Here is a 24460-nt window from a genome sequence, read left to right as displayed (position 1 = left end):
CAAAGCACCAAAACATCTGCAAGATGAAGGCCTGTGAGAGCTGCGGCTGAAAACCCCTAGGTGTCCGTTTCTCCCCTCCACGCCCCCGCCCCCGGCCACCCCTACGGCGCACCCAGCACCGCCCGGTGGGAGACGCGCTTTCAATTAAATGCATGAAGGCTCATAAAAAGAAAAACAATTCCTTTTAAATTGCGTTTTCTTCCACTGTAGTCCTCCAAGACGACAAGGCACCATTGTACTCCAGAAGGATGAAATGTGGTGGGGGGCTTCCCCCAAAAGATCTAGGATTTTTGCAATGACCCTTCACAAAACCATTTATAAATGATTTATTAGATTTTCAGAAAAACTAATCCTCTAAACCACGTAACTTAAGTACTATACATACAAGTACATACAAGTTCTCATTCTTCATTTAGCTTTACTTCTTAGAAGTTTTCATCTTTCTGACCATCCACCGTCTTTTAAACCTCTTTGCATTTTGTTTTTTCTGGGTTCCTAAAATAGAAAATTTTGTGCAGTAAGAATATTAGATATAGAATTCCCAAGAAATAATTCAAAAGTTTTCAAGATTCTATGAATACTAAAATTAAGTTTATTAAATCAGATTGTATAGATGTACGTACATATCACGCTGATCTATTTTTCAGAAGCAACTTTAACATACTAATGTAGAAGCTATTATAAGCAAAACATTGATGCTTCATGATTATTTAAGTATTTACTGTCTCCTTAAAAAAGAACATTTTTAGATACATAAAAAACTAAGAGAATAAACTGGATCTTACCCCAAGCATTATTCAGAAACTGGGCTGCAGCCTTTTTCACTGGTAACCTCTTATTTTCAAGAGACAGGAACTTATTTACTAGAAAAGAGAATTATTTATCATTTCTTTAATTTGCAATAAAAAGTGAGAGAACAGTCTGTAAAGAACTTACCAGTAGTTCTGTTGGTTCCTGGACCATACAGAGAATTCTGTATAAAAGCCTTCGCGGCTTCCTGCCTTGCATCTCTCAGATCTTGATCTTTTAGCCTTAGCGCCAAGTAGCTTTTATTCTGGCTGGTGACCAACACAAAAGGTCAAAATGAGCAAGTCTGAAAACGTGTTTACTTTGAAAATAAAAAGCATTTTTCTTACTTCAAAAAGTGAAAAAACCAAAATCCTAAATTTGTATATGCACAGATGATGAATAAAACTAAATCACAGGGCTATTTGACTAGAAATAGATTAACATTTATGTTTTAAGTACGCAGATGTTCTTATGTAAATACCAGAATTGGTTTTCCCACAGAGGATCTAATCTGAAACCACGACTAATTAACATCTTTCTCCACATAAGCCAATACTTTAACTCCCTCCGGTCACCTTTACATTCTACGTGGAAAAAAAAGAAGACTCTTACCCGACAGACTGTACTTTTTGTATCTTTTCTTTAGCATTCTTAGAAACACTTCCTTTTTCATATTCTTCCTTTTTCTTCTGCAAAGTAGCTAAAAAATTGAGTTTTATTTCAATTTAGTAATTATGTAAAAATAAAGCAGAAACATTTACTGGAGTTCACTTTAAACATGCACTCATACCAATTTCGATGCGATTTTTATTTGTAAGAAATAGAGAACAGGTCCAAGCTACACTCTCTCAGGGCCAGTAACATTTGGCTGCAAATATCTGCAAATGCACTTGACACTTAACACGAGAAGTTATTTAAATCAGAATAGATCATACCTTCTTTCAGCTTTCCTGATGATTTCTTTATGCTAAGGAAGAACAATGAAAATACTGATTAGTATGGCAGATAGCAAAGATTACTCCACTTACTACACAATTTCATCAGGCTTTATAAATAAGATACCCCCTTTCATTACCACCAACCTCAGTTTTTACTCAGGATCAGTTTTGGAAAACAAAAGTCCCAACTTTGGAAAGCAAAAGTTGGGAATTGCTACCAGTTCCCAAACTAGTATAAAACTAGGATGGAGTATCTTCTCAGAAAGTTGTGAAAGCATATTAGTGAACTTCAATAACAGATTGCTGTAGTTAAGAGCTGAAATGAAAGACTTAAGAAAAAAGTGAATTACATAACAGTATTCAAAATACGAAGTGAAAGGTGGTAGGACGGCATCCTTTTATTTAGAGAAATCACAAGGGATTAACTCAGCAGTTCAGGCACAAAAAGGATGGAGAGAGAAATGTAATCTGACAAAATACAACAAGATTCCCATACAAAAGCACTTGACAGAAAAGCTACACAAAGGAGAAAGTGATGGGATCGGGGGAGTAAGAGAAGGAAGAGGTGACATTTGAGCTTGGTTTCTAAAGAGGGAAGGGGGAATATGCCACCAAATGCATCTGAATGTATAATATATTCAGGATCTTAACTTTGGAAAAATTCTTTTACTGAAAATTTAAGAATCAGCGGCCTAGGCAAAAAATACAGGACTAAACTTCTGAACTTAAAGCATTTAGGAGAGATGCCTCGGTGGCTCCGTCGGTTAAGCGGCTGCCTTCAGCTCAGGTCATGATCCCAGGGTCCTGGGATAGAGCCCCGCGTCTGCCTGCCTGCTCAGCGGGGGAGCCTGCTTCTCCCCCTCTGCCTGCTGCTCCCCCTGCTTGTGCTCCTTCTCTGACAAATAAATACAAATCTTTATTTAAAAAAAAATAAAGCATTTAGGAGAAGCAAGGAGGGCATAAAGAAATTACCCAATATTTAGAAGTCTAAATTTATTACAGTTTGATTTCATGGGATAGATGGGGAAGAGGACGACAACATTTGCCTTTAACCATCAACAGAGGGCAAAGCTGCTAAATGAATGAAGCGGGAGCAGCGAAGGCAAGTATGGGACAAGAGGAGCTTCAGGAGCCTGTGGACGCGTGTCTGCTACTCCACTAAATGCTAAGTTTCAAGACACCCTTTTATTCACCACCATCTACCCTCCCTTAGTGTAAGGACAGGAGCACAAGCACCTATTGACTGATACCCTGGAATCAGCCCAGAAGCTAAAGTTAGCTATAGGAATGAACAAAAAGTGGTAAAAGACTGAAAAGTGGAGTTAATTCCCTCCACCTTTCCCACCAAATTCGGATATCTACTGCGTAGCTTTTTAATTTATTACTTCTATTACGTGGATTCAAATACACGTGTGGACCGGTACGTAATTCACAGACAGGTGTATGTGACAAAGATCCACTACTTACTTAGTCTGTCCAGCTGTAGTTAACTTCTCTAGAATGTTATCTGGAAGGAGTTTTCTTTTCTTAAAGACATTTAAGAATTAATCAGCAGTGAGGTGCAGCACAGTATGCCCCGACTTGCTTCTGAAGTTTCTGATTTTAAGGACAGCTTTACTAAAATCTAGACGAATGAATTAGGCCGAGCCCTGCCCCCACGATCTCTAAGCTGTGGGAAGACCGGGCCCACGAAACTCAGAACCTACTCCACGTTCTCTGGAAGCGCTTGGTGAAGCCTGGGAAGGCTGCCCGCCGTATCCCAACCCAGAAGTCAGTTCTACGCTGAGCGCAACTAGGTCCCGTGCACCCGGAGTCCGTTCTCTGTGGCCCATCTGCCGAGCGTCAGAGAGCAGAGCAATCATACTCTGTGCAGTCCAGCCCTCGGTTTACAAAGTACCTCTCGTAATTCTCACAGCAACCCCATTTCGGATAAAGAAACTACCTCCGCGAGACTAAATGACTAGGCTGTCACGGGGAGCTGTCCCAAGGGGGATGAACCCTCCGAATCTCGAATTCACGACTCTTCCCACTCCCGTTTTCAATCGCTGGGCAGCAAAGAGCTCGAGCGCCTTTGTTTCCGCTGTTGTCAGAGGGCGTATCAGCGACCTCACCCACCCAGGCCCCCCAGCTGTGGCAGCACACAGGGGAACGCTACCCCGGCCGGTGTCTTAAAGGGGAGACGCCTCCCTACCCTCTAACCTTTTGTTCGATGAACAGCTCCTCCCGTCGCCTCCTCTTCTCCTTCAGGAGCGTTTTATCCCTGAAAGAGTGACAAGTTAGTAAGGGGCGACACGCGCGGGACGGGAAGGGCCGGCTCTCCCGGCCGGCGGCGGGCTCCGAACCTGCGCACCGACTCCCGAACCCGCCGCTCCTCTTCTCGTGCTTCCGCCTGGGCGCTGGCGAAAGTCAGCTCCTCCGGGGCCTCGTCGTCAAACTCGTCGTCCCCTTCCCCGTCTTCTTCCTCCAGCGGCTCCGCGGCCGCGCCGCTGCTGGGCTGCCCGAGCAACAGGCTGTGCTCCGCCGCCTCCTCCTCCTCGGAGGCGGGCTGGCCCTCGTCCACCATCGCCGACTCCGGGATGCGGGACGCGCGCGGCCGAAGCTGCACCATGACCCGCGCAGGGCCCGACCGTCTGGCCTCTGACCCGGAAACAACGCGCAAGCGCAGCGTGACGTGAAGAGCAAGCGACGCGACTTGCGTCGCCCCCTGCAGGTGCAGATGCGGAGACGGCGGTGCGACGGCGGAGGCGCATGCGCAGAGCGGGGAAGGGCGTGGCCTAAGGGGAGCCGAGGGTTGGGGTGGGGTGGCGGGTGGGAGGTTTGCCCGCCTGGGACGCCACCTGGGTTTCTCCCCGTCCCGAATAAGCGACCGGAGCTCCCGCAGTGAGAGCAGGTCGGGATGGGGCTTGCTTCTAGGAGGGGAGAGCCTCGTAAGAGCTCCTCCGCTGGGAAGCTGACAGCAGGGTTGCCCGAGTCCCCTCCCCCCCAGTCCCGCTGTCACGGGCTGTGCCGTCCAGGGGCCCAGAAACCTGGGACCACAAGCCCCGGTGGCCCTACCTAGCACCGCGATCCACTTGGTCCAGTTAACCTTAAAAAATAAAACTGCCAGTTATTTTACCAGCAAAAAAATGGGTTTACTCAGGAATCGCAGAGTTGCCGGGTAAGCAAGCTGTTGGCAAAACCATAGGCAAGTCCCCCAAACTAAGGAGTGGATTCTCTTTTACCGAGGAGCCGGGAAGCTGGGGGAGGCTGTCATAAAGTCCATTGCAGTAAACGGGGGATCAGAAATACGGTGGCTTCTCATTGGCTGGGCTGTCGCGGGGGCGGGGGAGGAGGAAAGCCTTTCTTCCTCCCGCCGGGGTAATAAAGCCCTACCCACCTACCAGGGCTGGTAATAAAGCGGTATTCACCTACCAGGCCCACCGTCTCTTCCTGTTGGATTTGCAGGTAAGGACAAGTGGTAGAGCGTGAGACCTCCCCCTGCCGAACCTCCCGACTCCATTTTAGTGAGATTCCCCTTTATTAATTTTCACATTGGATCCAATCAATCAGTATTTGCAGATTGGGCTCCCTTCACTCCCCGCACCCCAAAGAAGTGGCATTTCCTTCGAAGGGAAGAACTGTGCTATAGCAACAGGACGTGATGCCTTTCAGTCCTTCTGGCACTGACAGGAACAAGTTGACAGACGCAGGCTTAAATCAGTGCTCAGCACCAAACGTGTGCTTGGCTACCTCAGCCACCATTTCCCAGGTTCCCTCACCACCTGCTCCTGGGCTGTCCACGCCTCCGTTCATCACCGACACCACTCCCTAACAGCTTATCATCTGACTCCTGCGTTAGGGTGTAAGCTCTGTGAGAACAGGGTCCTGGCCTGCTGCCCTGCTCTAACCCCAGGAACCTGAACAGTGGCTGGTCCAGCGCAAACCCTGAATCTGTGCAAGAATGACTTCACCATTACTTAGTGAATGCAACCCTAGCGCTGCTTCTATCCCTCCAAACCCCAGGTAGGTTTCATTTCTTGGCATCCACGGCCCTTCCTGATCTCTGTGTTTATCTTCTCCCACCCATTATACAACACAAAATGACTCATCACTCTCTGAACAAGCCAAGCTGTTGCCCATTTGCTATGCATTTGTACATGCTGTTTCCTCTGCTACTCCTCCATGTGGAACTATTTATATTTCAAAAACTGCCCCCTACTTCCTCCTAAAGGCTTCCAAGCACCTTAACGTTGAACCCATCCCCACTCCGCCCATCTCTAATTGCATCCTCCTCTGCATCTTGCACAGATTTCTTTACTGTAGTTTCCAATCTGTAAAATAGTTCACATGACAGTTGTCCCAACCATTCTGTGACCTCCTTGAGGGTAAGGTCCATATCTTACTGATCATTTTATTTCTAATGTCTATCATAGGGTAGACATTCAGTAAATACTAAATTGAATTAAATATCACATATAGTTTGCATTTTCGAATTTTTCATCTTCTCTAACGAAACCAAAACACGAACAAAAATGGCAAAACGCAAAAACCAACCAAAAAAAAAGCTGCTGGTACCAAAGGCCCAGGATGAGAGGAGTTACAAAGAACAGTTATGAAATATCGGGGCCTTGGTCAGATGGAAATTACAGATTACAAATACAATCAGACTCGCTGAGACAGTGTGCTGACTTTCATCATTGCTAACACTAGGAAAATGTATGAACTTAACTTTGAGAAGCCCAACAAACCTATTAACAGTGAATGATGGTATTTCAGGTAGAAAAATTGCATTATAAGAGGCCCCCTCTGTGTACATGCCTTGACCCACTCATGCAAAGTGTGAATCGAGCCCTCAGGAGCCCTACTCCTTGTAAGTTATGAACATCCCTCTTGCCCCTGCAAAGAACCTTTGGTTCTTTGGGATTTATTAAAAGTTATGACCAAGTTTTATGTGACTGCGTCTTGCCTGCTTCTACAGAAGCCCAGGGTGTAGCATTAAATGTAATTTTGTAAGGGGCTGAGGCAATGTGGCCCAGAGGTGTAATCACCCAGGGAGCTGATCTGATCCAAGGGACCTGCACATGTATGACCTCCCTACGCTGTTTACTAAAGGCCACTCCTCCCAGTCAGACCAGACAGCGGGCATTCCTAGGGCCCTGGGGGCTGCATTCGCTAGTGAGGCTTGAGCAGAGAGCTCTATTCTTACTACTTGATTCCAAGGTAATATGAGGGTAATTTTTTAAAGTTCATGGGGGAAAAAAAAAAACACAGACTTCAGAATTCAGTGTCTGGGAAAGCTTGGTGGGGCCCCCGCAGGGACCGTAATGCTTCTGTGTTTATGATATCGATATATAGTCAACCATCACATCTCCCTTTCCTCCTTGGCTGCTAAGGAGGCCAGTGCTCAATTTTAGGCAGCTGTGTTTATCCTTGGAGTCCATATATTTGCATCATTTACTTTACTCATCCTGATTCTCTATCTTGATGCTACTTTCCCTTCCTTGCATGAGTTCTTGTTGGAAGCTGTCCCACACACTGCGAGGTAAGGCAGCCAAACACGGTAAACACTGAACAGGAAAAGCCCCCAACAAAGACATCTCTTGGGGTAAGATCTTTATACAATAAATGACCTACTGTAGAGAGTGATTTTATTTTCCATCAAAACTTGGCAAAAATCAGAAATACCAAGGTTTTACCCCTCTACTTCTCTCTGTGTCCAGATCGCAACAATTCAATCAGGATAATTACTTTTTTAAAAGATAATCTAATTATAAAATTTTCCCTTTCCAGTAACCAACCAAACACATAAAAGATATCTTATGTTTAAGTCCACACAAAATAAGATGCATTAACTTGACTGTTCTCTGACTTCTTCTAAGAATATTTGCTATTGTTGTTTCTAGGCCCCCATCACTTATCATCAGGTGGGATTCCAGCCAGGGAATCGGAGGGTATTTTTAGATTTTCCAGTATTTAGCTCACCGTCCCCATGATTGGTTCTCCTCTGTTTGTGGCCTGGTACTTAGACATACTACAATTTCTTCTTTCCCCAGGGCGACTAAGAAACATTTTCAGTTTCATGAGGAGCAAGGGCTTCAGGAAGAGTGGTACCACATGGCCCCTGGAAATGAAACCTGAAATAGGACAAATAAGCAGAGTCAGAAACACAAATGGACTACTTCAGCAAGTCACACATTTCTTAGTTACATCCAAAGCAAAATCCCAATTCTCACAAATACGGTATTATGAGCTTTGTTCTCCCTTTTTTCATCTAGTTTCTGATAACTCTAGATGTAGACATTTCATTATGAGTTGATCCCAGTGATCAAGGGAATTTTGGGAAAGCAACTGCCTGGAATTTAGGTGCTAAATTTTATTTAAGGGATAGGGGAGACATAATTGCAAAGTGCATTTTGTGATTGTATCGCCAACCTCATAACTGAAGGTGTGAGTTTTACGAAGTCTGTATACTAATTAAAACACCATTCTCATGGCGCGCCTGGGTGGCTCAGTCGTTAAGCTTCTGCCTTCGGCTCAGGTCATGGTCCCAGGGTCCTGGGATCGAGTCCCGCATCGGGCTCCCTGCTTGGCGGGAAGCCTGCTTCTCCCTCTCCCACCCCCCCTGCTTGTGTTCCCTCTCTCGCTGTGTCTCTCTCTGTCAAATAAGTAAATAAATAATTTTTTTAAAAACCCCAGCATTCTCATGCACTAAGGACACGAGAAAAATAACCTCATGTACCACACAGACCATGAACATTGTAGCTGAGTGAACAGGACTCTCAAGCCAGCTGTTGGACCTTATGACTAACTCTGATGTATAGTCAGAAAGTAGAAACAAGCAAAAAGAGCAAAGAGGAGGGAGAAAGAAGAAAAATTCATTCCTGCTTCCTTCAAGGAAAAATACAACAGGAAGAAAAAAAAAAAACGCCCATCTCTGAATGCAGGATTCAGAGGATCCTGGAAAAGCAGGATTTTCTAGTGTATTCAGAAGAAAACTAATTGAGCACAGTTAAAAATGAAAAAGCACATGCTCAAGGTAATTCAATATTCATACTGTTCATTCTTTTTTTAAAAGATTTTATTTATTTATTTGACAGAGACAGTGAGAGAGCCCAAACAGGGGGAGCGGCAGGCAGAGGGAGAAGCAGGGTCCCTGCTGAGCAGGGAGCCCGATGCGGGGCTTGATCCCAGGACCCCGGGATCATGACCTGAGCCGAAGGCAGATGCTTAACCGACTGAGCCACCCAGGCGCCCCCATATTGCTTATTCTTAACACAACACAGATCATAAATGCCTGAGACCTCAAATACTCTTCTGTCAGGATAGAGTGCAGCTAACGGACATCCCCAACCAGGTGACATCTCCACTCCTCCTGCCACCAGAAAGCTCCTCACGTGCACAGTTACAGCCCCTTGCAGACTTCTCAAAAATTACAGCCCGTCACAGAGAACCTTCTGGGAATTCCCATAGCCTCAACTTGCACATGTTCTCCTTCCTAAAAAAGTGACTTTTGAGAGTTCCTTTCTACATCCATCCTTCTCCCACTTTGCAAGAGCAAGCTGGTGCCCTCCCCCACCCAAATCTTACCATGATGCCTTATCCCAGAGTGTGAAAACGTCCAAGAGGCCAGATAAAGGGACATTTGAAATGTTGGTGTAGATCTCAGCCAATAAATGGTTTCTAGAGATTGGGTGACAAGGCATCCTTAGGCAATGAAGGGCCATTTCGTTCCTGCTTTCCATAAAACCAAAAGAGGGCCTGGTCTGATAGGACTGTCAACAAACACGTCGCTAAATGCGATGCAGAATTACAGTGTGTATTTTAGCATATAACTTGGAAAGAGGTCCAAAATCTGAGTGGCGATGACATAATGAAATTCCTTTCATTCCCGGGGAATTATGTGGCTCACATTCTCAGGACCTACGTCTATAAAAAGCAAAAGCTAAGAATTACAATTGACATTGGAAAGGTGAAATTTAGCTTGGCCAGTAACAATCTGGCCTGCCCCCCTTCACATTAGGTAGAATAAGAGACACAGATGAAGCCAACTGCAAATAGGAAACAATATTTCTTTCCCAGGACGATGCACAAAGTATCAGAACAACTCCCTTCTTTGACGACTGCTTTTTTACTCACCAAGGAATTCTGTACTCTAAAGTCATAAGCTGTCAGAAACTGCCGTTGGAAATTACAGCGGTAAAGGATAAATGTGCTTGAGGGACCCAAGTCACTTTGCCACTGAGCAGCAACCTTGCTTTCTAGCCCTAGGACCGGGCTCCGCACAGGGGTGTCTGAACAGTGTTACCTGTTTACCTTCAGTTTGCGGTCTCCAGGGAAACGGAACCCTGCATCCACATTTCCAGCCAGACTGCACTCGACTCCCACACAGCCCTGCTTGCTGCTCAGTCTACCAAAAACAGCTTCACTTAAATTTCACCTAAACTCCACCCTCCCTCCAAATCCTATAGTAACTGTACCTTTTCCTTTGTTTGGGGACACGCGCCATGTTCCTCCCTCACTTGCAGAGAGCCGGTAAAGCTGATCTGACTACAGGTTAGTTTCTGGTGACTGCAGGTGGACTGGGCTAGAACAGCGTGAACTCGGTTTCCTTCCAACACTCAGCCAGGGACACAGGAGCTAATCCGAAAAATTCATGTCCTGTGCATCTATGAAGGGCTGCATTTCCAGTGAGATTTCACTTTTATGGAATTATTAACCAAAATGTATCATTTACTTGTTGCTTTCAACAGCAATACCACAAATTATTGTTAGTGATAGTTCAATATGGAGGCATTTTTTAATAAAACATTTTTTAAGTTTTCAAGAAATTGAAAACAAATGGTTCATACCACATTTTGCTGCAGAAATATAATAAGGGAGTCAACAAAAGATTTTTAAGCATAAAAATATATTACATGAATATAAATTTCTGTGGTAAAAGTAGAATGGAAATACAAGTTCAAGGAGGAAAACAGTGAAGGTTGTTAAAAAGGACCTGTGTATCTATTTTGTAAATACATAATGGTGGGTGTTGAGTGGCGGCAACATTCACACTGGATATATTTAAAACCATGATAACGGTGGTTTTATTCTAAAATGACAGTATTTTATTTCCACTACACTTGGAGTCACATCTTTTTCAACTATTTTGATACAGAATTTTACTTCTTGGTTTTTTTTTTTTTTTTTTTTTTGACAGAGCACAAGTGGACAGAGTAGCAGGTAGAGGGGGAGGGAGAAGCAGGCTCCCCGCTGAGCAGGGAGCCCGATGCGGGACTCGATCCCAGGACCCTGGGATCATGACCTGAGCCGAAAGCAGACGCTTAACTGCCTGAGCCACCCAGGCGCCCCTGATACAAAATTTTAGATGTCAAGTTTAAAAGAGGTACGTGAAGAAAAGTGCTTGAAGACTCATGTTGTAGCACCCTGCACCCCCCCCAACACACACACGCCGCCCCCCCGCCCCCCAGCAGCAGGGGGACCAGGACCACTGGGTTTGCTCCAGAATCTGTTCATGCCACTGGTATTGGTTAATGTGATTATCTAATTTGAGAAAGAAATTATGCAATAAACCTTCAAAATACAGTGGTTAAAAGACGGTTGCTCCTAGGAAAATTTGATGTATGCTTTGGAAAGACATGGCAGGTCACTAAAAATAATTCTATTAAATTAGTGTAGGTGGGGGACACCTGGGTGGCTCAGTCGGTTAAGCATCTGCCTTCGGCTCAGGTCATGATCCCGGGGTCCTGGGATCGAGCCCCGCATCGGGCCCCCTGCTCAGCGGAGAGCCTGCTTCTCCCTCTCCCACTCCCCCACTCGTGTTTGCTCCCTCTCTTTCTCTGACAAATAAGTAAATAAAATCTTTTAAAAATAATTAAAAATAAATAAATTAGTATAGGTGGGAAAGACTAGGGAGAAGGCTGCTTCACAAATTTCTTTTCATAAGTTCTTGTTGCACTTTAAAAAAGAAAAAAAAGTAGAAAAATATCCAAATCAGAGGTTGTAATCCAGTGTTTTCCCAGACTCCCAGATGATAAGAGTCACCTGGGCCACTTGTCAAATATACAAACAGTCCTCCTCACGCCCTGGAAATTCTGACTCGGGAAGTCTAGACTAGCACCTTGGGATCTGATTTTTTTTTTTTTGGCTGTCTGTTTTGTTTTACAAAATAAGGGCTGGGGTGATCTTTATCTTCAGGGGCATCTAGGGAACACTGGGAGGATGAGGAGCATGCACCACAGGGGACCTGCAGAATCAGCAGGTCCCGACTCACAGAAAAGGCCTTCAGCTCTATCAGACAAAGCGAAACAAAATAAATGAATGCACAGTTTTGCTATAAACAAACATATTTTAAATAAATAAAATTAAATATTTTTAAGTATCTTTAAGTATATTTTGCTAAGGCATCTATGTGTCCTTTTAAAATTATTCTGACTTTACATGACTTTTTGATGAACAGACTAACCAAGAGCCCAGCTGCACGAGCCAAGAGTAGGGCCCTTACTACCCACCCATGACAGCCCACCCGGGCATCGGACTTCCTACCAACTGCAGTCATCCATAAATTAAAAGTAAACTCTTGGGGCGCCTGAGTGGCTCAGTCGGTTAAGCGTCTGCCTTCGGCTCGGGTCATGACCCCGGGGTCCTGGGATCGGGCCCCATGTCGGCTCCCTGCTCAGCAGGAAGCCTGCTTCTCCCTGTGCCTCTCCCCCTGCTCGTGCTCTCTCTCTCGCTATCTCTGTCTCTAATAAATAAATAAAATCTTTAAAAAAAACCCTAAAAGTAAACTCTACACTCTTGATGAGCAAATACATAATTAAAGCAATCTATAAAACCATTTCTAGCTAAGAACTCCTTCGATTTATAAACTCCATTGACAGTTCGCTTTCTTGGGGGCACTTCTTCCCCTGCAGAAACGTGTTACCTCCCAACCTTACTGACCGCCTCTTCTGGGACGTCCCCCCAACCCCTCCACTCTGGCCACACTGACCTCCAGTGCTGTCCCTCCCACCTCCCAGGCGTGCATGGCTTGCAGCCTCCACTCCAGGCAGTCCTGTGTCTGGAACGCCCTTAGCCGGACAATTTCCTTAGCTAACTCCGTCCCCTCCTGCAAGCCTGCTCAGACATCTCAGTGAGGCTTGCCCTGACTACCCAGCTGAATCCTGCAACCCGTCCACTCCCCTTCAGCTCTACCTTTGCTTTTTGCCACAGGCTGCTGCCCCCCTTCTCGCCTGCTATACCATTTGCACGTTTATTATGCTTCCTGTTTACTGTTTGCCTCCACCACTAGAATGTCATCTTCACATGGCAGATTTTTTGGTTTACCGATAACGTCCTATCCTGAGCACCTAGAACGGTACACTTAGTACCTAGTACCTAGTAGGTACTTAGCAGATATCTGTGGACTTCAACTGAATTCCAAAGTTTAGAAAATTTCAAAGATGGTAGTCAGGGGGACACAGGAGGCCCAGCATGTTGGAAGGCCCTTCACACCATCTCTCAGGCGAGCACAAATCCCATTTCTGTCTCAGCAAATGCACAGACCCTCATGTGCCGAGGACCTCGGGGGTTGAATAACAGTCAAAACCTTGAAGCCCAATCGGAAAATACCTAGGGTCTACTCTAACCGTAATGGCTTGGCAGAACTCATCGGAGACAACCATCGGGGATAGGGAAAATGACAAAAACAAAACCGGAACTAATTAACACCTTGAAAATATTAATACATTTCAGTGGGAGGCAAATTCTGTGACTTCGTCTCTAAATGAGAATTGGGGCAAGGAATCTAAACAACTTGAGCAAGGTCTCAGATGTCCTGTGAGAGCCAAGTTTAAAGTGTAGGCAGCATCCTGCTCCCTGTTTAGGTAAAAGGAAATTAGGTTAAAAGGACGTATTATCCCAGTTTTCGTTTCTCTCGTTAACCTAGAGCAGCTGTTGGCCAACTTTTTTCTGTAAAGAGCCAGAGAACATATTTTAGGCTTTGCAGGCCAGACGGCGTCTGTTGCAGTGACTCAGTTGTGTTGTTGTAGGTGCAAAAGCAGCCGTGGACAATACAGAAACACATGGCCGTGGCTGAGTTCCAATAAAACTTTATTCACAAATACAGACCCTGGGTGAATTTGGCCTACAGGAAGCAGTTTGCTGAGCCCCAACCTAGCATAAAATTCAACCCAAATCTATCATGCATGAGATATAAGAGAAAATTCTTCCCTTGTTAGACCATGTGTTCGAACGCTCAATTGCTCTGGGCCTGGTTCCCGTTTGAAAAGTCGAGAAGGGTAAGATCACCGGCATCTCTTCTAAATGTCAGCTTTGACGACTCCTAGATAAAAAAGCACGACTGTCTTCACTGGTCAGTTACACTCATCTGGGAAAATTCCCAGACTTAGTGGTACAGACAGCCTCAGCTCCCCCAAGAAGCCAACAGAAGGTGGTTCTTGTGGTCGGTGCTGGGTCAATGAGTAGCTTGTCAAATTTGATCAAAGTTTCTAACGAGCAAGTAGCCAGTCTGTCTGAAAGGAGACATGGCAGCTTTTCAGGATGTGAAGCTGAACAATTTTGGCTGGGAAGGAGAAGCAGCTGAGTCAGGTCTGTAGTTTTAGGAGGCCCAACTTACGAAATGATATCCTTATATGCCAGGATGCTCTTCTTAACTTGCAGGAAAACTACCAAGTTCGATTTCCTCTCAAGACACACACAACAGACGCCCAGTAGCTGCTGGTCAGTCCAGGGCATGACAGGTAGAGACCAGCTCTGGGCTTGTGGAAGCACACTGCTTTGATTTTCTTCTTTTTCCCCATCTGCATTTTGTTACTTTTCTACCGTGATGATATGTTTTCATTCTTTCTACTTAGTAGAGGTGAGCTGGAGATCATCTGACTAAAAATAAACCACATGAGAAGAAAGGGACTGGGGATGTAGCTCATTCCCTCCTTCAGAAAGTTTCTGCCATCCCGCTCTTGGAGGATCCTGATGCTCTTTAAGCAGACGAGGGGCCTGAGTTGTCCGGCTCCGACATTCCTGTGAATGATGCATGCTGGTCCAGGTGCTACAATGCATATTAGAGGCCTCGTGTCTATTTCTCAGGGGTAAGTTAGAAGAGAATTTAATTTTTAATAGGACAGCTTTATTGAGATGTCCTTCACATATAATGTTTAAAATGTATAATTTAATGTTTTCTTTAGTATACTCACAAAATTGCACAACCATCACCACAATCGACTTTAGAACATTTTCATCACCCCAAAAGGAAACCTGTCCCCATTAACAGCCACTCCCTATTCCTCTCTACCCGAACCCGAGACAACCACTCATCCACTTCGAGTCTCTGTTGATTTCTGGATATCTCATATAAATGGAATCATAAGATTTGTGGTCTTGTGTGTCTGGCTTCTTTCACTTAGTATAATGTTTTCAAGGGTCATTCATGTTGTCGAATGGATCAGTACGTCATTCTTTTTATGGCTGAATAATATTCCCCTGTATAAATACCAAATTTCCTTTATCCACTAATCAGATGAAAGACACCTGGATTGTTCCCGCTTTTTGATTATTATGAACAATGCTGCTATGAACATTCATGTACACGTTTTTGTGATGTTTTCATTTCTCTTGGCTATATACCTAGAAGAATCACAGGGTCGTATATTAGCTCTGCATATAACCTCTTGAGGAATTGCCAGACTGTTTTCCAAAGCAGCTGCACCATTTGTACGTTTCCACCTGCAACGGATGAGGGGTCCAGTTTCTTCACCAACACTTGTTGTTTTGTTTTGTTTTTTTTAAATTATAGCCACGCCAGTGGTTGTTAAGAGGTATATCATGGTGGTTTTAATTCTCATTTCCCTAATTTTAATAATGTTCAGCATATTTTCAATATGCTTATTGACCATGTATATGTATTTGGAGAAATGTCTATTCAAATATTTGGCCCATTTCTAAATTGGACGATTTCTCTTTTTCTTATTGAATTGTGAGAGTTCTTTATATATTCTGGATGCAAGTCCCATATCAAATATTAGACTAGCAAATATTTCCTCCCATCCCATGGGTTGTCTTTTTTACTTTATCGATGGGGCCCACCGAAGCACAGAGGTTTCTAATGTTGATTGAAAGCCAATTTACCCATTTTTCTTACATTACTTGTGCTTCTGATGTCATATCACGGGGGCTTTAACTAACTCGAGGTCACAAAGACTTACTCCTATATATTCTTTTAAGCATTTTATACCTTTAGCTCTTATATTTAGGTCTATGATTCATTTGGGTTAATTTTTGAATGTGGTATGAAGAAGGAGTCCAATTTCATTCTTTTGCAGGTGGCAATTCAGCCGTTCCAGAACCATTTGTTAAAAGGACTACTCTTTCCCTGAATTGCCTTCATACCCTTTCCAAAAACCGGTTGGCCATACACTGAGGGCTTATTTCTGGACTCTCAGTTCTGTCCCCTAGTCCATATGTCTATCCTTATGCCAGCGCCACGCCGTCTCGATAACTGGAACTTCGTAGTAACTTTTGAAACTGCAAAGTGTGGGTTCTTCAACTTCATCCTTCTTTTGGTTTTGGCTCTTCTGGGCCCCTTGCATTTCCATCTGAATTTTAGGATCCCCTCACCAATTTTTGCCAAGAAGCCAGCTGCAGTTTGGATGGAGACTAGCTGTGTCTGTAAATCAATTTGGGGAGTACCGCCATCTTAACAATATGGCGCTGTCTGGTCCACAGACGTGAGTGTCCTTCCACATGTTTAGATCTGTTCATTTCTTTTACTGTACAGTTTTCAAAGAATCTGTTTTACATAGAAGGCAAGTTTTTAAGGGATGTCACCTAGTTGCTGCCACTTACACACGAATGAAGAAGTGGGCCGAGAACACAGACAGTACTGATTAAAAAGACAGGGAGGAGATTAGATTCAGCCAGCTCACCAGAAGAGGGTCATCAAGTGCATTTCCACACAGTCTGTGGCACATTTTATCCCAGTGAAGATTCAGAATGCTGGTCCTCATCCTGGCTGCACGTTAGAATCATCTAGGAAGTTTATGGAAATCATGATGCCCAGGCTACACCTGAGGCCAGTTACATCAGAATCTCATGGGTGGTACCCAGTCGTATTTTTATATTTATTTATTTTATTTTTTTCTTTATTATTATTTGATAGAGAGAGAGAGAGCACAAGCAGGGGGAGCTGCAGGCAGAGGGAGAAGGAGACTCCCCGCTGAGCAGGGAGCCTGACACGGGACTTGATCCCAGGACCCTGGGATCATGACCTGAGCCGAAGGCAGACGCTCAACAGACTGAGCCACCCAGGCGCCCCCCCAGTGGTATTTTTAAATAAGAAGCTGAGGTGACAACCACTGGCTAAGGTAATGATAACAAGTTTCAGTGAAGTTTTACATTTTATTTATTTGTATTTCTTTATGAGTTATGTATGTTCTACCTTATTCTAGAAAGGAATTAAGCAGACTGATAAGAATATATAAACTAAGTTAAAAGGGAAGACAAAACAGCCAGGGTGAAAAAAGAAAGCAAAATGAAGGTGAGGATAAAATAGAACTCAGAATGAGGCTAAAAACGCATAGTCTGATGGTCTCCACTTTCCACACAAATATGGGAGACAGGATCAGCACCACGACATGGCCCCAAATACTATTATTGAGGATATCTGGCAATTCGGCAGATATTTGGCAACGAGACCAAAGAGGAGCTCACCCAGGCTGCCCCCAGGGAGAAAAGCAGGTGATGAAGGTCCACATGGACATCTCCCCGGCCATGTGCTGGGTATTCAACTCACCTACACCTAAATGCCATTACCAACTCTCGCTGAAAAATACAAATGAAAGCCAAGCCTACAGAATCAAAGAACTTTCAAAATGTTCATCAAAGAAGAACTTTCAAAATGTGAACAAGAGCCCTAAGGCAAATTCCCTGGAAGAACATACAGCTGCCTTGGTCTACAGTTAACGGATATTTTGTTCTTCCATCAAAGCAACTACAGACTGAATTAGAAAACATAAACTCTGTGTCTTTTTTTTTTTTAATGAGAACAGTAGGTAAGATCCGTTTCAACGACATACCCAAACGTGCTCTGTACCTTCCATCTCCCACCTTGGTAATCCCTGTACCTGAATCTGTTGGTGGCAGGGGTGGTTTCCATGTTGAATTCGGCCACTGGCACTCCCCGCGCAGACACCTGGGGCGCGAACATGGCGGCAGGATAAACCACGGAGGAAGTTCCCACCTACCAAGCAAACGAATGGAAACAGACAAATGACCACACGATGCAGAGAAGAAACATTCTTTCAGAAAACCTGACATAAACTCAGGCCAGTTTGTGGTTGCAGATGTGAGGAAAGCTAAGCTGGATGAGATCAATGGGGAGCTTCCAAGGGACAGATGGGAAGTTAGGAGGCATCCTTTCAGCTGATCACTGGAAGAATGTGCTAGAAGAAAAGCAGCACCAATGCAGAGAATGGCAGATGAATGGCTCGGTTTTGTTTCTGCTCTGGGAGGTGATGCCAAGAATCCATGTTCTTTTTTTTTTTTAACATTAGAAAATTCCAAAAAAAATATATACATGTCATTCAGAATCCTACTACCCCAAGATGACCACTGTTCACATTTTGATATATATTCTTTCAGGTTTTTCCCTACAAATACATATTTACAAATGTGCTTTCCAAGAAAGGAAAGGCCAGAACATGCTGTACAAACCAGCTTTTCTCATCTGACCATCGGTCATGAGCACTGACGCTCTGGGATGCGCTCAATAAATACTGGCTGAATGAATATGCACCTGTGAGAAAGTGCTTCTGCTTTTAAAGACAAGTTACAGAAATTCTGAAATAGCCTTTGTCCAATTAACTCCACTTCTAGGAAAATATGCCCTAACGAAAGGATCTGAAGAGCATGCTAAGAAGTTATGGCTGAGGATAGTCACCATAGCATTATTTAAAATAACAAAATGTGAAATGGCCTAAATGTCTAAAAATAGAGAATTGGTTAAATATCTCCTTTTATATCCAAGCAATAGGACATCATGCAGCCAATTAAAAGATGATGCGGATTTGTGGTGTACTGGCATGGAATATACGTGAATAAAGTTGTTTCAAAACAGAACACACAGTCTGAACCCATTTTTGAACTTTAAACAATATGTATACATCTGCATAAGAAAAGGTCTAGACCAGGGGCAGGCAAATGTTTTTCTGTAAAGGGCTGGATAATAATGTTTTTAGGCTTTGTAAGCCAGACAGCCTCCACCACAAATAGTCAACTCTGCCATTAGAGTGTGAAAGCAGCCATAGACAACACAGAAAAATGGACACGGCTGTGTTCCAATAAAACTTTATTTACAAAAGCAAGTGGCAGCCCAGATCTGGCCCACAGGCCACAGTTTCTCATTTCTGATCTAGGAAAAAAAAACCAAAAAACACTAAAATGCTTACAGTGGCTATTTCTGGATGGTAGAGTTATTGGTGATTTCTAATTTCCTCTTTGTAATTTTGTACTTTTTTGTTTTCTCAAATTTAATAATGAGCATGTAGTACTTTCAAAATCAGAACCAATAACATGTTTTTTGTTTTTGTTTTTGTTTTCGGTGGGAAGAGGCTTTGTGAAGCCCAAGACACAGTCTTACATAGTTTCACATTTAAGATGAATTCGTATTCATTGTTTCTTCATTTTTCTGTAGGGTACCACGAGTAGGGTACAACACACAAATTCAGAGGGGAAAGGAAGGAAAGGGAACAGAGAAGGAAGGAGGGAGGGAGGAAAAAAACACCAAACTCCACCCCAGTCCTGGTGTTACAGAAAATCTCAAAGATCAAGGAAGGGAATGACCTACCACTAGACATAAGTCACAGAGGGTCAGCTCTCTGTCAACCTCCTCCAGAATGGCAGGATCCAGGTTTTCTCCAAACCACACCACGTGAGGTCGCAGCAGGCCCCCGCACCCTGCCTCTTCGCACCTGTAAGAACATCATCCTTCACCCAACCCCAACACCTGTCCCACCAGGTCTGCCCAGGTGGATCACAGGAAGACTAGGGGCTACCCCAAATCCAGTCTGTCCAGTTGCGCAGCTCTGATCCTTCTTATCCTCTATTCCTCCCCTTCCAGACCACGTGAGCTTATCCTGAATAGAAAGCACTCGTGTTAACGGCCCTTGTGTTGACAAATGTGTTTCGGCCAACCGTCAAATTCCCTTTCTAAACAGTGTTTATTCATAAAAAGACAGACAACAGGCCCAAAATGGAGTCCCTTGTGCTAAGCCCCACGTCAGCAAACCAAGACTTAATACCTCACCACCTGGCTGCAGCTTCAGCCTCTCACGGGAATGTGAGCTTTAAACCAGTCAATGTGGAACCTCCTGGTCAGCCCTAGTGGGGTACTCTGCTGAAATGCCCCTTGTGTCCCCTACAGGATGGTGACCTTGCCTGAACCAACTCCCTCTTTGCTAGAGAATCTTGCTTGCCCTGCCTCCTTCGGCCTATAAAAGTCCTCCATTGTGTGTGGCTCCTCGGAGCTCCTTTATGTCTGCTAGATGGGATGCTGCCCGATCGGAGAAGCTCGGACAAAGCCAACTGGATCTCCAACACTGACGCAGTTGGATTTGGGGTTTTAACAGCAGCTTTCTCCTTCCCAGCTACTTCACCGCACACATCGGTGTGGCTGCCTGGGAGCAACCAGGCTCAGACCCGCCTCTAACACCCCAACCACCTGCTGGTCTCATCAATGACCCCCTTTCCGGTTTCCTCGGATTCACCTTTTTCTTGCCCTAACCACAGCCAAGTTCTCCAGGGTCAATTACCAAAACCCTCCATCTTTCACTCCCTACTACCTCCTAGGTCATCTTACATATACCTTCTAAAATAATCCCCCAAACGTCATTTTCATCATAATAATCTACTCAAGAACTGCTCAGGATTCGCTACTGTTTTATATCGAACTTTAGAATGCGGTAATGAAAACCCTTACTAAGAATCATAAAAAGGGTTCTGTGGTTAAATAAACTGGTGAAATATTATAACCACTTAAGGAACAGTGTATTTCAGCATATTAAATGCTCTGAGAAGTCCTGCAGGAAAGCAAACATACTCCGACTTTGTTTAATCTGTGGTTTCCATATTTATTTGAGCACATAACATCATTTTTTTCAAGTAATGCCCATCAATGTTGCACGGATCTAATGCTCTATGAAATATTTTAGGAAACACTGTGGTAACATCTGGTTTTGGAAAACTGAGATAAAAAAATCTCTCTAGGGTTTATCGTAATCTATGAAAATCCTGTTTGGTCCTGTAATTTCACCTTCGCAAGACCTTTTACCACCTCCTTTCCCTGGATCAGTAACACTGATGATGATGAGGAGGATGAAGATGATACAAGAAGTCAGCGTCTATGCTTGACACACACCAGATACACATCTGTAGCCTCATGGCTCCAGAAACTTCCAGACCTCAAACTCTCCCACCAGAACACAGCGCAAAGAGAGACCGGAAAGGAACAGTTCTCCTCACCCTGGTTTGGTTCACCTTCGCCTTTTCACCCTCGGCCTCATAGGTCAGGGCTGGTTTCTGCATTGGCACATTTAAAAGGCACCTCACAGAGCACCTGGGTGGCTCAGCCATTGGGCGTCTGCCTTCGGCTCAGGTCGTGATCTCAGGGTCCTGGGATCGAGCCCCACGTCAGGCTCCCTGCTCGGCAGGAAGTCTGCTTCTCTCTCTCCCTCTGCTCCTCCCCCTGCTTGTGCTCTCCCACTCTCTCTCTCAAATAAATAAAGAATCTTAAAAAAAAAATAAGAGGCACCTTACAAAATGAACTTATATTTTGATTCCCTTTTCTCACGATCTGGAAAACCAAACACAGATCAACGTTATTTTACCCACCGGGGAAGTTTCTCCACTGGGATTCTGGCATCTTGAGCTTCAGGGTCTGGAGCACTGAAGTAAACAGTATTAGAAAAGAAACAATGTCACTGATATAATCAAAGAACAAAGAGATAACATAACCCAATGAGTCTGCGTATTTGCCTGGCGGCACATGGTTCAAAACCCATAATTAATACATGCTGACTTAGAAGGGTACAAGAAGGACAGACACCAAACAATTAACTACCAGTGATTTTACCTCAAAAGAGGGAATGTGTATGTGGGGAGGGGGGTGGAGCAGCCGGTATGCTAAGGGGGAGTTTCATGATACGCACTGTTTACATCATCATGATTTGACTCTTCTGCAATGATACTGTATTAATATATTACTTGTATAATTTACACTGCTTTAAAATGGCCAGGTAAGATTTTTCTCAATATTCTGAGTCTACTCTTATTTTTTAACCTAATTATAATAATAGTACATGTTCCTCATAGAATTGTTAGAAAATTCTAGAAAGTGAAAAAGAAGAAATCAAAATTTCCCATAATCCCAGCTTGATAATCACTATTAATATTTTGTTTTATTCTCTAGTGGTCTTTTACCGATACACAGATATACCAACATGAAGGGTGTGTGTGTGTGTGTGTGTGTGTGTGCGCGCACGCGTGTGCGTGTTGGGATCATATTAGATAACAGATCCTGTGGTTTTCACTTAGCATTGTAAATTTGGAGCAAGATATTTCTTCTATCAGATGGATGTACTGTATCTAGTCTTATTTCTCACAAATATCCATGGGAATCCCAGGCTAAAGTTCAATTTCCTTACATTTATGTTCAACTGAAAAGAGAAAACAACACACACTCGTTCTGGAGGGCAGTATACATTACCCTTTCCCCGATAATGCCGGACAAATTGGACTCTTGTAATTCTCAGCCACAATGTCACAAGAGGTACAGCGAGTTTTAAATAAGCTACCTGAAAAACATGAATCCAACAAGACCAGAATTTAGTATAATTAAGACCAATTGTCTCCATGTCTGAAGGGGTACAAAATAATTGAGTTTTTATAGGTTCATGTTAGCAAATGGGCCTGCCCTAGGTATCAAGGGAAATACAAAGGCGTGCAGAGGTCCTGAGCAAGCGGAGAGCATCTACCTTCTGGACTCCGTAATCTGGAAGGGAGAGAGAGAAAATCACTTACTACATGACTAATGAGCTCTCGAATGACCTCGATGTGCAGGTGGATTTGAAGTGTTCAGTAGGGCAGATGAAGCCAAAGTAAACCAAAGGGCATGGTTTACTACATATATGATTGATAAAGGTTCCATACCTTGGATGTATTTGCAAAATCTTAATTTTGACCTAACAAATTTTGAATCTTTTATATAAAAGCCACTCAATAAATACATAATCAACTAGTACATGAAGCAAATAATTATTAAAATTAATGACCATTTCTTGAGCTAAGCTGGTAACGGTGACTGTAATTCATCAGATGTTCGTCCTGTGCCCAGCGCTGCACTGAGCCCATCCACACCAGAGTGGATGTGTATCACTCCATTCCGTCCAGCATTCCTTCCTCGGGGAGCCATCTCTCTTCTACCCCATCCGAGCAGAAGGAGCTGTTGATCGCATCCCAAAATACAAGCTTAGGCCCACGCTCCAGACTGGTCCAATCACGGTACCTAATCCGTTACTCTCGGTGGCCTGATGGGACAAAGGCCAGCCCTGGCCATTTCAGCCGGCGAACCACAGAAGGGCCATTTGAGGAGGACAGTGAGTTCTGGCTGTTGTCTAGAACCCTTCCACAGACACGTTTGGGTGAGAGCCAGGAAGGCCCGGTATCGGACTCTGCAGGAAGAGTGTCAACAGCTTGGAAGGGAACCCGGAGACGAGAGAGGAGCAGCCTTGTAGGGAATGCTGTGTCACCAATCCCCAAGAAGGCACAGAGCATGGAAGATCTGATCTGATCTCAGCTCAGGTCCTGATCTCAGAGTTGTGAGTTTGAGCCCCGCCTTGGGCGTGATGCATCTTAAAACTGATGGCATCTTTAGTTTGATGAAAGGCGGGGCTTTCTTTTGTTTTTACCTAAATTACAAGAGAGTTCTACTCATCTGCAACCCCCAAAGTCCCAACTAAGATGCACATATTATCTTATTTAATCCTTAAAACGACCATAAGATAGGTGTTAACATCGCCATTTTATACATTTATGCATGGCAAGTGACACCACCTACATTCTGAAACTGCAGAGAAATGAGCCACATGGACAGACCCTGTGGAAGAAGGTGCCAACAAGACAGTCAGTCAGTCCTACTGCTAGAACACAAACACGAGACAGGACCCAAGCGAACCGTGCTCGACTGCCATGATCCCAGGCAAAAATGGGCAACATCACTGCACACCCACAGAAACCAGCAACATTCCCCACGCGGCCACTGCTTCTGGAAATTCCACAATTAGAAATGCATTCCTTGGGATGGAAGTTTGGTAGGCTCTTAAATACAAATGCCCTTGGGAAGAAATCTTGCATACCCATGTATGCCCTTGTATGAATGAATTTATTAGATTTTTGGTGAGCTCCAAGCCGGGGGGTTGGGGGGAGAGGATAAAAGAGGACGTGAGGGAAAAGGAGGATGTCATCAAGGGCAGAGAAGGGAAGCCAGCAGGATACAAGACAATCTCCTCGGGTGTCATAAACTTGGTGGGCTGGCAGCAATGAAGGTCACCGATCTGGCAGCTTCCCTAAAGGCTTGCTGGCTGAGCAGAAGCACGGCCTCGGGGGAGAGAGCCAACTGGGGACAAAGGGAAAGTAAATGGCTACCCCCAAGAATGCCAGAGTCTTAGTTGTCCCCAGCCTCCCATTTCCCCTCAACCCAGCTGGGC

General features: G+C 44.3%; 2 protein-coding genes across 5 annotated transcripts in view; both read right to left on the bottom strand.

The window, feature by feature from the left end:
- Nucleotides 1–311: 311 nt before the first annotated feature.
- On the bottom strand, nucleotides 312–4487 carry NOL7 (nucleolar protein 7). Its single transcript, XM_036085766.2, has 8 exons — nucleotides 4070–4487; nucleotides 3927–3987; nucleotides 3195–3253; nucleotides 1725–1756; nucleotides 1402–1489; nucleotides 937–1058; nucleotides 786–863; nucleotides 312–495 (listed from the first exon to the last, which is right to left on the bottom strand). The coding sequence occupies exons 1-8, from the start codon at nucleotides 4333–4335 to the stop codon at nucleotides 419–421; spliced, it is 783 nt and encodes a 260-aa protein (XP_035941659.1). The 5' UTR covers nucleotides 4336–4487; the 3' UTR covers nucleotides 312–418.
- A 2637-nt stretch (nucleotides 4488–7124) lies between these two features.
- The window catches only part of SIRT5 (sirtuin 5), a 32373-nt gene continuing 15037 nt past the window's right edge, over nucleotides 7125–24460 (bottom strand). For all 4 annotated transcript variants that reach the window (XM_078055711.1, XM_036085762.2, XM_078055713.1 and 1 more), the window contains exons 5-9: nucleotides 22462–22549; nucleotides 21588–21641; nucleotides 19546–19669; nucleotides 17825–17940; nucleotides 7125–7840 (exon numbers count right to left, since the gene is read on the bottom strand). In XM_078055711.1, the coding sequence (XP_077911837.1) occupies nucleotides 7765–7840; nucleotides 17825–17940; nucleotides 19546–19669; nucleotides 21588–21641; nucleotides 22462–22549 (458 nt within the window). In that variant the 3' untranslated portion in view covers nucleotides 7125–7764. The remainder of the gene's footprint in view (nucleotides 7841–17824; nucleotides 17941–19545; nucleotides 19670–21587; nucleotides 21642–22461; nucleotides 22550–24460) is intronic.

This window comes from Halichoerus grypus, chromosome 9, assembly GCF_964656455.1.
Source record: "Halichoerus grypus chromosome 9, mHalGry1.hap1.1, whole genome shotgun sequence".
Classification (NCBI taxonomy): domain Eukaryota; kingdom Metazoa; phylum Chordata; class Mammalia; order Carnivora; family Phocidae; genus Halichoerus; species Halichoerus grypus.
The sequence above is the reverse complement of the archived record's forward strand: the minus strand, read 5'-3'. Positions and strand labels throughout refer to the sequence as shown.